We start from the raw sequence: 15,896 nt of genomic DNA on the forward strand, positions 1-15,896 counted from the left end.
CTGTTTCTGTCACAAGACTCGACTATGAACATCAGGACTTCTGAAATGAATTAAAACGGACATAAAGGTGGAGATGGAGTGATGGAGGGACGCAGGAAGAATATTCTCACTGGAGTGACGTAAGCTGCTGTTTATATATGCTGCTCTTGTGTTATGATTGACAGCTGGAGATGAATGAACATACATGCTTCTGTTTACAACTACATTTGCTGAAGTTTGTGATTGTGTTCAGTTTACAGTGATCTAAAGAAACCTTTCTGAGAGAATCTCTTTATGATTTAGTGTGTCTGTTGATGAGTGTGTGTGAAAGTGTGTGAAAGTGTGTGAGCAGCTGCAGTATCAGTTCAGTCACTGTGACTCTGACTGACTGAGGTTTTTGTACGACTCTTTATCACTGTGTGAACACCCATTTACTGTTGATATAGTGATAACTCTGACAGTAATAATGTCCAGCATCTTCAGTCTGGACTCCACTGATGGTCAGAGTGAAATCACTGTTAGATCCACTGCCACTGAATCTAGATGGAGTTCCTGTGTGGAGGCTGCTTGTTCTATAAATCAGGAGTTTAGGAGCTTCTCCAGGTTTCTGTAAGTACCAGGCCACACAGGGATTCGGGCTGCAGTCTGTAGCAGCTCTACTGAGTTTACAGCTCATCTCAACAGTTTCTCCTGGTTTAACAGTTTTCACTGCAGTCTGAGTCACTGTGATCTGAGCTCTACAGCCTGAAAAAACAATTAATTTATCAGTCATTAAAATATATATTATTTTTCACATTTTAAAATTGTGTTAAAATTATATGACTTATCTTGTTCCAAATACATGTTGTTCACCTTGTAGTATAAAGCAGTATAAGAGCGTCCAGATGATGATGAAGGTCATGTTGATGAAGATTGTTGTGTGTGTCAGTGATGAAGTGTTAAACTCACAGCACTATAAACACTCTCAGAGCACTGAAGCATCTGATCAATATGCAAACACACTCCAGATCATTTACCTGAAGAAGTCTTTTTCATATCATTCAATCTTCTAATAGACAAACTGTTACAAATCATTCAGTTCATTTCTGAATCATCAAGACCAACTTTAGTATATTAATCTGAATATCTGCTGTGAGATATTTAAAAACAAAACTGGATGTTGGCAGTATGTAAATCATCACATATTAATATCAATATTATTAATACAACAACTGACTGTTAAATACTTTGTAGCACTTTATAGAAATGAAGCACTTTCAGCTTGTTCATATTTTTAATATTTTTTGTGCAGTTACACATTACAGTGTTTACTGACAAACATTCAAAGATGATTTTCTTTATTTTCATTGGATCTTTGTTTTCATTCTGAACTAATAACAATCATTTCTGTCATTTCTACTTGATTGTATGAATTTTCAGCTCTTTTTTCCTCACAGATAATTAAAAAATTATAAATGGTTAAAACTGAAAGAAAATAACACCAGGATAACACCTGGTATTTTGGCACCACTTGACAACAATTAAACTTAAAATGTCAATTTTAGTGTGTTGATGTTTTTACTAAAGCTGTTTTAAAGCTGCAAATTGATCGATTTTTCAATAGTCGATTGTTATTGAACTTTAATATTTCCAAACTGCAAATTATGTTCATTATTGTATTTTCTCCTAATGAAGCAGCTCTGTCGGATACATCAGGAGAAAAAAAGGTTCATATTTGAGGAAATTAACTTTAAAGTTATAATGGATGAGACACACAATGTTTCCTTTGTGATTTTAAACAAAGTTTTTTAAATGTTATTTAAATTTTAAATGTTGTCATCTTGAATTGCATGAATTCCTGCACTTTTTGTGGTGATTCAAAACTCCATGATAGTTTTTAAGTTATCATAATTAATATTTACCATAATGTGAACGTTATTTTCAACATTTTCTCTTTTCATGTGAAGGAGTTTGTGACCATTAATGTGTTTATGGAATTGTTACGTCCCAGGACGTTTATTGTTTTGTTATTCTGTGAATCTGTATGTGACACTGTCTCTCTGATGCTCAACAGCCTGCTGGGAAGTGTAGTTTTTTCCCTATTTCCTCTGTTCCTCCCTGTCCTCTTGCAGGAGTCCAATTGATGCCACCTGTTCCTCGTTAGAGCATGGAGAGGAGCTTGCATTTACACTGAGGGAGCTGGCTGTTCCCCAGAGAGAGTGTGGCCTGTTTTCCCTCCCAGAACTTTTGTTGTCTTGGCTGTTGTGAAAGCTTCTTTAAGAGAAACCTGTTGTATTTGCTGGTGTGAAAGCTCCTTGAAGAGACATCTGTTGTATCTGCTGTTGTGGCAGTGTGTAATTGCCCCATTTTCAATGTTGCAGACGCAGTAGGGAGGTGGGTGCCCTTTTGTTTTTACTAACCCCTGTTTTTGGTTAGTGAGGCAGTCAGGTAAGAGATTTGTTGTTTATTTTGATGTTTTGTTTTGATAGGTTATTTAGACTCCCTTACTCCAGTTAGCTTACTCCTTTTGTTTGTTATTTTGGCTTTAACCCCCTCCCGAAGCTAGAAGCGTCTTGTTAGTTATCCTTATTATTTTTGCCTTATCCTTGATTGTTATAAGAGACTTTATGTTAAATAAACCTTTTGAAGAGTTATTTTTGTGTTTGTGTGAGTTCTGGGAGTGCAGACTGAACCAACTCTCTCTCATTTTTGCCCTGTGTTTTTGAAGGGACATATCTTTATTACTTTTTATTTCTATATGTTACTCTCCCACCACCCCTAGACAAAAGGGGGACGTAACAGAATAATGATTTTCTTTGTCTGTTTTCTTCTTCATGTTTCTCTTGCTGTTGGAGAATTTCTCCCAGTTTTCTCTTGAATCCTAAAGGAAAGCCACTGGTCAGTGTGATTTCTCTGAGCGTCAGCGCAGAGATCTCCTCTCTGAACACAGCGACACTGGTGTGTGTGGCCAACAAGGGCTTCCCGTCAGACTGGAGCCTGAGCTGAAGGTGGACGGGAGCAGCTGGGCTCCTGGAGAAGGACGGTCTGTACAGCTGGAGCAGCAGATGGAGACACTGTGAGGACACACGGAGCGGCCGGCCTGTGTGAGGAGACGGCAGTGTTCAGAGGAGATCTGCTGCTCTTCTCACTCATGGAGACCAACAGTTTGTTTCTCTGCAGCACATGAGGGACTCGTTCATTCTCCATCAGCTTCAGTCGCTTCATCTGCATCTGCTTTCTGCCTTTCACACAAGACTATGTGTGTGATTTATTAAACTTCAGTCATTAAATAAAATATAATTGTGTCTTTGAGCTCTTCTTTTTGTCATTTTTGTTTCAGGTCTTTCATTGGATCAGGGCTTTAGCTCAAATTTTATAAATAAACTTCACTTAATGGAGCATGAAAACACCTGCAGATACATGATGAAACAAGAACATGCGGCCAAATCATGAACCTCACAGATAGTGTTATACATTTAATAAGATAAAGAGTTTTATAGTTTAAGTATTTACCATGTGAAAAAACTTGAATGCTTTATATATAATTTAATATTTATGAAAATCTTCACTGTTGAGTGTGTGTGAAAGTGTGTGAGCAGCTGCAGTATCAGTTCAGTCACTGTGACTCTGACTGACGGAGGTTTTTGTACGACTCTTTATTACTGTGTGAACACACAGCTACTAGGACAGTGTACACTCTGACAGTAATAATGTCCAGCATCTTCAGTCTGGACTCCACTGATGGTCAGAGTGAAATCACTGTTAGATCCACTGCCACTGAATCTAGATGGAGTTCCTGACTGGAGGAGGTTTGCTTTATAAATCAGGAGTTTAGGAGCTTCTCCAGGTTTCTGTAAGTACCAGGCTAGAGGCTGATAACCCCAACTCTGATAGACGTCAGGACTGGTTTTACAGGATACAGTAACTGAGTCTCCTGGACGAACAGATTTCACTGCAGGCGTCTGAGTGACTGTCACTTCACCTCTTGATTCTACATCAAGAAGAATTCAGATTTAAATATTTTGATAATATTTATAGCAAAAATAATCAGTTATAATAGAGTATGTTTAACTTCAGATTTCCTCACCTGTGAAACAGTAGATAGTTAATATCCAGATGAAGATGGTGATGAAGCTCATGGTTGCTGTTGGTTCAGATTCACAGTGTTATAAAGTTCTTATAAAAACAGAGTTATAAATCCTCCTGAAGCTTGTGCTGCAATGCAAATAATCTCTATGTAAATCTGTGTAAGGGTTCCAACAGATAATGCAAATAAAACTAACAGTGTTTAGGATCTTTTCTCATGTTATGATTCAGAAACATGGAATCATGAGTTTAGAGGCTTTCTGATGATTTTCTGAAGTTGCTTCACTAAAAGAAACAACATCACTGTGAACTCCATGCGAGGGCAAAGGTCATTCCAGAGGTCACAGGTCATCAAAACTTAAAATTGCTTTAATCATTAAAAATTACTTTGAAAAATACATGATCATTTAAAAACCCATAATTAGGATATCTAATGTGTGATCAGAACATATTTTCTCAATTATTTAATTTAGTTTAAAAACATTTATTTACTTTGATTTGTTAATTATTTACAGTTAAATTCTTATTTTTTATGCATCAAAAGACATTTAGAGATTTAGAATCTTGTTTTTGTGAAAATCAGTCCAATAATCATTATTTAATGTTGAGAAGAGCTGCTGTTGAGTCTCATATCAGTGTGTGTGAGTGTCGTTCGTCTCTTTCTCTGCTGGAGTTTGTGTTCATTTGAGTGTGACGGAGGTTTTTGTACGACGCTTTCACTAGAATGAAGCACTGTGGTACACTTTCGGTGGAGGAACTGAACTGATGATCAGAAGTAAGTCTTTCTTAAACTGTTTAATTAAAAATGTATGATGTGTGTGTTTTAAATGGAGGTTTAAGATTTTTGAAGAAGATTTGGCAACAATATTTGTAATTGGTAACACTTTACAATAAAGTTCATTAGTTAACATTAGTTAACTACATTAGTTAACATGAACTAATAATGATCTGCACTTCTACAGCATTTATTAATCTTTGTTAATGTTAATTTCAATATTTACTAATACACTATTAAAATCTTGTTAAAATTAGTAATGCACTGTGAACTAACATGAACAATAAACAAGAGTATTTTCATTAACTAATGTCAACAAAGATTAGTAAATACAGTAACAAATGTATTGCTCATGGTTAGATCATGTTAGTTAATACATTAATGTTTAATGAACCTTATTGTAAAGTGTTACCTTGTAATTTATTACAAAAATGTATTACTGAAAAGCATTACTTACATTTCAAATCTTACTTACTGTCACACTATTGTATTGATTGATTGCACAAACTGAATTTAAATATTTAAATGTGTCTGCTATATTATAAATATGGCATATTTGGTCTTTTTTTTATGTTGCAAGGCATATTTCATGATTTACATTATGTATGCTAATATTTCATTGTATTTAACTAACTGTAATATTTAAAATGATTTCTTTATTAATTTTATTTTGTGTATGATACAAAAGTTGGATAGTATAAACAAATTTAATTGAATCTGTGTCATCAAAAAGAAATTCAGTTGATTAACATGTTCAAATGAATAATTTTATACTATTAAGTTTACTTTAATTCTGTCATGAATGGTGATTATTTTATGATCCTTACATTTTTTTCCTATATCTCAAAAATACTGTAGTAAAATTATCCATTTGCAATGGGAATTTTTTTTTTTAAAAATTAGATTAAACATTTTACTTAATTCAGAAAAGTACAAATTAAAATAATTTTTACAGTATCATGTCTACTTCAGAGAACTGTTTTACATCTATACATATATCTTTTAAGTATAGAATATATATTCAATAGCTGTGAAATTGTGAATATTTTATATGGAGAATTTTTAATGGAGAATATTTCTAAAATTAATTTGAGATAGTTTGTATGAATTGCTTAATGAATTAAAGCAGAGATATGGAATTTCATAGTGTTCATGTGTTGTTTGTGTGTGTTTGTGCAGCTGGTCCCGCAGTGAAGCCCTCCGTGTCTCTGCTGCCGCCCTCTTCTCTGCAGATCTCTGGAGACTCAGCCGCACTGCTCTGCCTGCTCAGCTCTTACTCTCCACAGGGGGCGACGGTGAGCTGGACGCTGGACGGGTCAGAGGTCACCGAGGGGGTTCAGACCAGCGCAGAGAGCGAGCGGGACGGACGCTACAGCCGCAGCAGCGTCCTGAGCCTCAGCAAAGCACGCTGGGAAGGCGCGGATCGCTTCGTCTGCAGAGTAAGACATGACGGAGCTGATCACGAGGCCTCGTTCCTCAAGAGCTCCCAGTGCTGATGTTTCTCCGGTCCAGACGAGCCGTATCTGAGCGTCCGGCAGGATTCACAGCAGTCACGTGATTTACAGCTCAATACTGAAGCAGTCTTTCAATGTGCTGCCATTGCTGTTCATTCAATAAAGCTTCTGAACGCGTTACATTTGTGTCGGACTGCATCATTGATCAGTGTGTCGTTCATTCAAAGTCCTGCACTAAAGTTTCAGCTGCTTTTGATTGATTGTAATAGTTGAGAACAGCTGCATTTAGCAGGAAATGTCAAATGAAGCTCTTGGGGTTTGAACATGGTCACTGGAGACGGAGCTGCTCTATTCTGAGAGGATCACAATCACTAAACCTGCCAATGCAAATGTGATTTTCACCTCAAACTCACAGTTTCACTCTTTGATTGGTTCAACGCTCTCAACTGGAACACTTTCACTTCTGCTCATGAGAAATGAGTTATGAGTAATACATTTATAAACAGCTTTAGATGAAGGAGCTGCTTGAAAAACACCTGCATGTTACTGATACACCATGACTTTAGTGTAGTTTAATGTACAAAAACAAAACAACATATGAATCTACATATCAATTTACACACTCTGTTTTCTTTGATTCTGAGCATATTTGAGTCAAACCCGTCTGTCACAGGACAGATCACAGTCTAATAGAGCTGATTTCAGTCATAAGTCAGTTTTGAGCACATGTGTAGTTCCTGTGTTTGTCCTCTGTGTGTCAGTAGTGTGTGAAAGTGTGTGAAAGTGTGTGAGCAGCTGCAGTATCAGTTCAGTCACTGTGACTCTGACTGACGGAGGTTTTTGTACGACTCTTTATCACTGTGTGAACACACGTTGACTGTTTGGATAGTGGAAACTCTGACAGTAATAATGTCCAGCATCTTCAGTCTGGACTCCACTGATGGTCAGAGTGAAATCACTGTTAGATCCACTGCCACTGAATCTAGATGGAGTTCCTGACTGGAGGCTGTTTGTATAATAAATCAGGAGTTTAGGAGCTTCTCTGAGTCTCTGTAAGTACCAGGCTAAGCGAACCCCCGAACTATCCTTGTACACATCACTGCTAGTTTTACAGTGTATTATAAGTGTTTGTCCTGGTTGAGCTGCTGTCATTGAGGGACTCTGAGTGACGGTGATCTGTCCTCTACACTCTGAAACACACAAGAAGAAAATCAACTCAAAACTTTGACAATATACTTGAAGAAATGAATTGATATCAAACTTGTGCTCCACAAACCTTGAGCAAACGCTGTGAGAGTCCAGATGAAGATGATGATGAAGGTCATGTTGATGAAGATTGTTGTGTGTGTCAGTGATGAAGTGTTAAACTCACAGCACTATAAACACTCTCAGAGCACTGAAGCATCTGATCAATATGCAAATGAACTCATTCTGTATTTAAATGAGGCTCTAAATTCATGTTATCTTGCACTACATCACTGCGCCACTAGAGGGCGGAGTGAACAGACAGACACACCACTGATGAACAGTAGTGATGGGAAGTTCGGTTCTTTTCCGCAAACCGGTTCTTTCGGACAGTTCGATTCAATAAACCGGTTGAAAAAACCGGTTCACCGGTTCTTTTGCGCTCCGATGTAATGACGTCATCATCTATCGCGGGCCGGGTTGAAAAAACAAGTGATTCAAATATATAAAGTTAGTAATCATAACATCAGTCAACTAAAACATTATAATCTGAAGCGTTTCTTACAATTTAGTTTTGCATCTAAAGCATCCAAACATATACAGGCAGTGATGTGCAAACAAAGTTTTACAGTTATAAAGTGAATAAATTAGTCTTCATCAGCGCAGAAACCATGATCCTCTTACATTATGATTAAATAAACTTACGTTTCGCCAGATTGGCCCCTCATTCGAGTCCTCTCATAGCATCAGTTGTCCTAGTTAACCGGTGCTGTGATGTTACTGTTCTGTAGCTTCAGATCACACGCTGAATCACGCACGCGCAGTATCATCAGCTCATCGGTTCTTAAATCGGACACGTCTGAAAGAAGCGGTTCTCGGTTGTGTACTGATGATCCGAAAACCGTTGCAACCGGTTCTACCCGAGAACGAGATTGAGTTTTGAGAACCGCGAGAGCGATTCAAAAGGAGTCGCCTGTTTGCTCTCGCTGTAGTTTGATCACGTCATTTTTTTATCTTTATATCACCTTGTTTAGAAATTAATAAGCTGTCCATGGATTATTTATTAAACAAATAAATGTTTAGTTTGATAAATCTAATTGTTTTAAATAACTTGAAAGCACAACTGCACAACTTTTACTATATTGCTTTTTAAATAATATTAATATAGAAAAATGAATTTGTAGAACTATTTCTGAACATTAGTTTGGTGTACAAAATATTATGTTCATGTTGGCATGTAGTTTATTATGTACAGTATTATGTACAGTATTTTATGCTATTAATCTGCTATGGTGTATTTGGAAAAGCACAATAAACGTTATATTATCAGTATGTTTTATATTATCACACTTGCCGATGTTCAACAAAACTTGACTAACGTGCTTTTCGTTCATTTGAAAAGTCAAACGCATGCGCAGTATCATCAGCTCACCGGTTCTCAAATCGGACATGTCTGAAAGAAGCGGTTCTCGGTTGTGTACTGATGATCCGAAAACCGTTGCAACCGGTTCTTGACTCGAGAACGAGAGTGGTGACAGGCCGTGTATGTTCGTTCGTGTGCGCCTCGCATGCTCACTCATATCAGCTGCTCTGCTGCTCGTGCCCATCATCATCAGTTCTCTCTTCACAGCAAGTTAAGTCAGTGTACTGTTGGAGTAACTGAATAACTCCGGAATGTTGGTTTATTTCGACAGGTAGTGTCAGGCACGTCAAAAAGTGAGTAACTTTAATCATTTGTGGATTCATGTTTGCTTACTGGAGATGCGAACTGTTTAGAACGATTCAGACCGATTTGGTGAACTGGTTCAACCGGTTCACTGAAAAGAACAGGTTAAAAAGAACGATTCGTTCGCGAACCGGACATCACTAATGAACAGGAAGTTTCTTCTATGACTTATATAGACCCCTTAATCGCCTACGTCACTGTGACGTCACCGCTCTAGCTGGAGGCAAAACATAAATAAGAACTCATAGCAGGCGTGCTAAAAGTTTGAGGTTTTGACTTTAAAATGTCATCTTGTTGTGTTTTGGGCTGCCAGAATAGAAGGAACAGCACTTTTGGTTCAAAACTAAAGTTTTACCAGATCCCGGCAGACATTCCTTCACAGAAATCAAAAAGATAATTGTGGTTGAATGCAATACGGCGTACAGACTGGATGGATACGATCATAAATAATACTCGTGTTTGCAGTGCACACTTCATATCAGGTAAAATAATCGATGCATATGTAATGGTGTGTTGGTTTTTATCTAGTACAAATCAGCAAGTTTCTGTTTTATAGGTGAAAAGTCACCAACTTTCAGCGCACTAGCTAGCTTAAATGTTAAACAAACATACAGCGATAGATGTGTGTGCCATCCTTTGAATGGTCTCTTAAAATAATCCACACCGCTAGCCATAATCATAGTTAGCCCAGCGTTAGGTTACATTAGACAATAAGCCTTGAAAAAATTCCCCGAACCACCCAAAAGTAATTCATATGTTGTCTAGGAAATATCCAAAACTTAAGTTAATTTACAAAAATAGCTGTCACGGTCCCGCAGAGTCATTGACTGTACATATTCGGACAGTTCTGAACCTTCTTCTGCATCTATGTTTAATAAATCCCTCCTAAAACATGCTAGCTTACGCTTGTCAACATTGAGTCCAGCGTCTCTTTTTGCCTCCAGCTAAACCCCGCCCACCAGGAAACGTTGCAATGTTTACAAACTTTTAAGGGGTCTATATATTTATATATTATAGCACTATATGCAATTGTGCCACCCAAAGTAACAAACAGGTACTGTAGTCCTGGCCTAAAGTCATTGGTTGAGCCAAAGGATACATACAGGCTGCCTAATATAGTGACCTACAAATTGGCCGTAACAGGTTATATGGTCAATGTAAGACAAACTCTTGGTCTTTAGACAGCTTTAATGCACATGAACATCCTCTAGCATAATAGGATTAACTTGTAGCTTGAATTGTTATTGGGATCTTTTACAGCTCAGAAACTTCAGTCCAGAAACACTTTGAATCGTGTAGTAGACGGTACAGCAATGGCCATGTGTCTTTTCAAATAAAATATGAGTCTTTAAGTATCTCTTTATGGAAGTATTATTCTATGTAGGGCTGGGTATCGATTCAGATGTTCCAGATCGATTCGATTTCGATTCACAAGCTCTCAAATCGATTCGATTTCGATTCTCGATTCGATTTTCGATTCTCGATTCAATTTTATGTGAAGGTGGCATCAACGTCGACAAAGCACCTGAAACCGCCATTTAAGCACTGAATGAATGAATAGCCGCTTTTCCACTGTCGGGCCAGTGCGAGCCAGGGCTTTCAGCGGGCCAGGCTAGGCTAATAGCCCCGGACTTGTAGCACCGAGCCCAAAATCACGCTGCATTTCCACCGTCGGGCCAGAAGCTCCACAGCGCTTCACTAAAACCCGCCCGTAACACGCCTCTCTTGAACAACGTCACACAAACCCGTCATTTCACAAACAAATTGAAGTTTTATCAGAAAAATAATCAGAAAGAAATTACTGGAAACTAGCGATATTGTAAAGTGAACATGATAAAAGCAGGCGTTGTTGGCATTTTGTTGTTTACTTAATTTAAAAACCCAAGCATCTATGTTTTTACCAAACAAATTAATCATAATGAATTAATTTGTGTCAAGATTAAACATTAGTCACAGAAATAAAGTGGTATTTACTGTTATTTCACAAAAGAAAGAGGACACACACTTATTCAGTCGCGTCTGTTTCTGTTTATTTGTAGTCATAGGAGGCGTATACATCACATATACAAAAAATAATAATTTCTACAAATTTTCCACCAAAAATACGACCTGAGGAGCTTTAGCACTCTCTCCAGTGACAGAGAAACAATCCCGAAAACATGGAGTTGCTTTATTTTATGAAATATGCGGAGCTAAATATGGTTATCAGTCCGTTGAGAGACGAGATGTGCTGACAGATAAAATAAATACATGATTGTGATAGCATATTTGTCTGATTTCTTCAAGCCGTCGTATTTACCATGTTTACTACGGTAAAAGCTAGCATAGTCTTGGACATCAGAATCCACACCGGATCACAAACAGAAGTTATTTAAAACAATTGCTGCTGCCTGAAAGTGAGTTTTGAGCTAAAATGATTTTAAAAGCCTTTAATGCCTACATTACCTACATGTAATCATCCATGGCGGCGGCGCCTCCGTCTGGTCTCCACACACAAATGAACTCCGCCTTTGTTCGTAACCACTCCCTCAAAAGCATGAGCTGGCCCGCTTTGGACCAAGGTATTCGGCGGGCCGAAAAACCCAGGCCGTTGGCCCCGAGGAAGCCCCGACGAGGCACGATCAAGCCCCGGAAGTGACAGTGGAAACGCGACTGGCCCTGGCACGCACTGGCACGCACTAGCACGCCCGCTTTAGGCCCGACAGTGGAAACACGGCTGACAAGTTCGCCTCTCGCTCCTTGGTGACATCGTGCAAGGCAAATAAGAGGGTGACATCTAGTGGAGAAGACTCGTAATTAGATTAACGTTTATCTTACGTTCAATGTTTGCGGAAATAAATATGGAAAAAAAAATCGATTCGTGGCCTTTGAGAATCGATTTTGAATCGACCACATTTTAAAAAACGATTAATCGAAAATCGATTTTTTTACCCCAGCCCTAATTCTATGTACTGTTTTAAAATGGACAGATAATATTGTCTCTTTCCTTCAATTGAACGGCAATACATTCAGTCACGTGGCAACAACAAATATGTTTTCAATAGTATAAAATTAATATTAATATAAAAATCAATGATCTGTAAGTATTTTGGAGATTACAGGTTTTTGTTATGAAACTATAATGAATTTAGGCCTGTGTGCATTTTTTATACTACAAGTCAATCTATTGAATCATTTACACAGACTTTCATAAAGAGATATAAAAGGATTTGTTTTCCTGTGGCTCCCTCTGGTGGACAGCATTAGTATTATGACCTTCATCTCTGAATCCCATTCATATAAATGACTGATTTAAAAAAAATTCCTGAAACTCGTCATGTTTACTCAGAAAGTCTTGTTGTCCATGTGTGTGAAGTTCTGTGAATTTTGGATTCAAACATTCAAAATGATGGAAACTGATAGAAAAATAGATTTCTTATCCTGTGGTTCCCTCTAGTGGACAACATTAGTACAACATGTTGTAGTCCGTCAGCCATTGTGAGTTGCCGAAAACATTTTTTCAATCTCCTAAACCACTTTACCATTTTGCATGTCATCTATAGACACTAATGACAAAAGTTATCAAAAGGATTTTAATTAGTCAAAGCGTTTAGAAGATAGTTCATTTAGCCATGGCTCAATACACTTATGAAACTATATCTTCTCAACAATCTGATGAATCCAAATTTTGTTGATCACTTGTTTGATGTCTTCAGGGTATGTAGATGATACACAGATAAATTTGGGGTTAAATAGACAAATGGTCTAGGATGAACCCTTCAGTGTTTGGATCTCTGATAATCTCACCTGTGCTCGATATTCTCAGTCGTCTGAAGCTCTAAAATGATGTTATTGACTTCAAATCTTCTCATCTGCTGCAGCCCTCATATTTGTGAATGAACTTATTCAGTGTTTCTAGCACAAATCACTGTGACTCTGACTGACGGAGGTTTTTGACTCTTTATCACTGAACCAGGATAGAGGTTGATGATCCCAACTCTGATAGACGTCAGGACTGCTTTTACAGGACATGGTGAATGTGTTTCCTAGATGAACAGATTTCACTGCAGGCATCTGAGTCGCTTCACCAACTGATTTATTATTATTTATAATGTTTCCTGAGGTGCACTTATAATGTTCATATGATTTTTACATCAAATAATTGTCATAATTTAGAAATAAATGGCTATTTCCACTCTGATTTTAGCGCTCTGATTGTTTACATGTGAAACCTTCTCGAATACTATCACTACATTTTTACTATTACAGCTGTCTAAATGAACGAATGGTGAAAAGTGTTGATTATTGCCTTATATTTAGATCTGTTCATCACAGGGAAGGTTGCAGTGATGAGAAACTGAGCAGATGACAGACAGTCTGTTGATGGTGTGAATGCAGTGATCTCGTCATTACAACTAAATTTCTGCACTCCAGAAATGCTTTCACCATAACTAACAATGCAAACACGATGTAAATACAGTCAGAGATTGATTGTGTAGTGTAAGAGCGTCACTGATTATAACAGGAGTTTTGGGAAGTGTCCAGATAAACTCTCGCTGTGTGATCGACAGCTTCAGTTCCTCAGATCTTTACTGTATAACTAAGATTAGGAAGAAGAAATAATAAAAGTACATGATCAAAAATATCAATGACTTTAAAATATTGAGTGAGTGGAAATGAGGATAAATAAACCATAAATGATCTAAAAATGATGATAACATCAAAATAATTTCTAATTATCTGAAGAAATACTGATGAAGCTCAACAAAGCTGATTTTAAGATCATATTTGTGTTTCTGCACTGTTGAGTGTGTGTGAAAGTGTGTGAAAGTGTGTGAAAGTGTGTGAAAGTGTGTGAAACCAAAATTCCAGATGGCCAAACAATGATTCATCTTTTATAAATCGTTAAAATATTAATGTCTGTGATGCTGTGAGCACGGAGACTGTTGTGTAGACTGTAAGTATTTAAAATTTTTAACTTTTTAAAATGACTGATGTTTAATATGAATAAATAGCTCTCATAAATGGCTGTTGATGGCATTCTCAAGTGAAACGAGTCGAGGCTTGGACCCGGAAATGGCGTTCCTTATGTCACGACTTAACAAGCGGATAGCCTTGAGGGCAACACCCTGACATAAAGTTTAAGTGACCTGAGTTCTTTCATGATCTAGTTCTCCTCTACTATCACTTTCACTCCCATCGTATCAGAATGTTTTATAAAATATTTTATGTATCCTCCTAGAGATCTTTTTTGTAAAAAATTAAAAAGAGCTATGTAAAATGTGTCTTAAAGGAAAATTAATCTTGATTTCAACAGGGTTAAATGAACACATATAAGCATCTTTTAAAATGCTTTATTGATAAAAGTGAAATACGAGTGGAAGAATTTCATAATCTCTTTGTGACAAGCACAGTCCAGATTTATAGTAAAGCAGAGCTTAGAAATGTAGAGTTCAGATGCAAAAGCCTCTAAGTGGCATCTGAAATTTTCTTCTAAAATGAGCATTTTTATCAAGCTCGCATGTTTATGTTCAGTTAATTCACTTTAATGGCAATGAAAATGACCTATTAATTGACATTAAAGAGAAATTACTGAACCTAAACATACGAGCTTGATAAAAATGCTCATTTTAGAAGAAAATTTCAGATGGCACTTAGAGGCTTTTGCATCTGAACTCTTCGTATCTTTTTTTACCTGTTGGATGAAACTCAACAGTTTCTCATATGGCCTCTAGATGGCAGTGCTTGATAATACAGTTAAAACAGTCTGACAATGATTACATGCACATAATTTTATGATGAATAACAATGTTCTTTCACAGTTTCACTGCTATATTTTCAATAGCATCTTACTGTATAAACGAATATCACCTTAGTTAATTGAGCAGATGCAGTTAGCTGATTCAAAGCAACTTACAAATGGGAAATGCAGGCATTTGTAGATTCATATAATATTGCAATTATGATCGATTATAATATCGCTTAACATCACACGAAGGACATGCTTTTGAACAAAGCACAAACATTTTTAGGATCCTGTTTTCAGCATAATTTGAACAAAGGCATGATTTGTGTTTATTTTTTGAAAAATCTTGCCAAGTATCCCAGGGGTCCTTGCTTTCTTTCTCCTGCTCTCTTCTTGATGTTTTCCAGTGTTCCAGCTTTTTCAGACTCATTTATTTCCTTCATCTTCTCAATCAGAAAATCAATGTGCTGAAGTGTGAGTAGAGAATCAGTGTTGAGTGCGATCTGCTCCAGAGTTTCCACACAGTGAAAAGCTTCATTCACCAGCTTTATTTTCTCTTTCTCTAATTCTTGCAGTTCTTCTTCCAGCATTTTGACCACACACTTGCCGTCTCCAATCTTACCATCATATTTCTTCTGTAAATCTTCATATGTTCTCTTCTCTTTCTTTGTCTTTGTTACATATATTTTCGCTGCTTTGATGTGTTTGCTGAAGTGGCATTTATTTGTACATACTGTACAGTGATTATTTCTCATTGAACTGCACCATGAAAGATCACTGGTCCACCAGCATCCTGGATAATGACAGTTCTCCTGACAGACGGTGCAGCACATCGCTGCTTTGGCTACAGAAGTATCAATATCAACCCATTCTTTGTAGGGCACTTCAACTTCATATTTAAAGTTTGCAGGTTCCTCGTTCTTCTCGAGAGCCTCTTGAGTTTGTTTCAGCTCATTTTGCTTTAGTTCTGTCGTTTGAACACGTGCT

At 37.3% G+C, this 15,896-nt stretch overlaps 4 gene segments (V, D, J or C); 1 reads left to right on the forward strand and 3 right to left on the reverse strand.

The window, feature by feature from the left end:
* Positions 1–357: 357 nt before the first annotated feature.
* LOC125256755 lies at positions 358–1,006 on the reverse strand. The segment is given in 2 exon segments: positions 358–723; positions 832–1,006. Coding segments are annotated over 2 exon segments (381 nt in total).
* A 2,432-nt stretch (positions 1,007–3,438) lies between these two features.
* On the reverse strand, positions 3,439–4,151 carry LOC125256750. The segment is given in 2 exon segments: positions 3,439–3,949; positions 4,046–4,151. Coding segments are annotated over 2 exon segments (384 nt in total).
* A 173-nt stretch (positions 4,152–4,324) lies between these two features.
* Positions 4,325–6,453, forward strand: LOC125256748. The segment is given in 3 exon segments: positions 4,325–4,391; positions 4,768–4,819; positions 5,999–6,453. Coding segments are annotated over 3 exon segments (402 nt in total).
* Positions 6,454–6,917: 464 nt separating this feature from the next.
* Positions 6,918–7,761, reverse strand: LOC125256751. The segment is given in 2 exon segments: positions 6,918–7,463; positions 7,550–7,761. Coding segments are annotated over 2 exon segments (384 nt in total).
* Between the last annotated feature and the right edge of the window lie 8,135 nt (positions 7,762–15,896).

The sequence above is a fragment of the Megalobrama amblycephala genome, linkage group LG21, assembly GCF_018812025.1.
Source record: "Megalobrama amblycephala isolate DHTTF-2021 linkage group LG21, ASM1881202v1, whole genome shotgun sequence".
NCBI lineage: Eukaryota > Metazoa > Chordata > Actinopteri > Cypriniformes > Xenocyprididae > Megalobrama > Megalobrama amblycephala.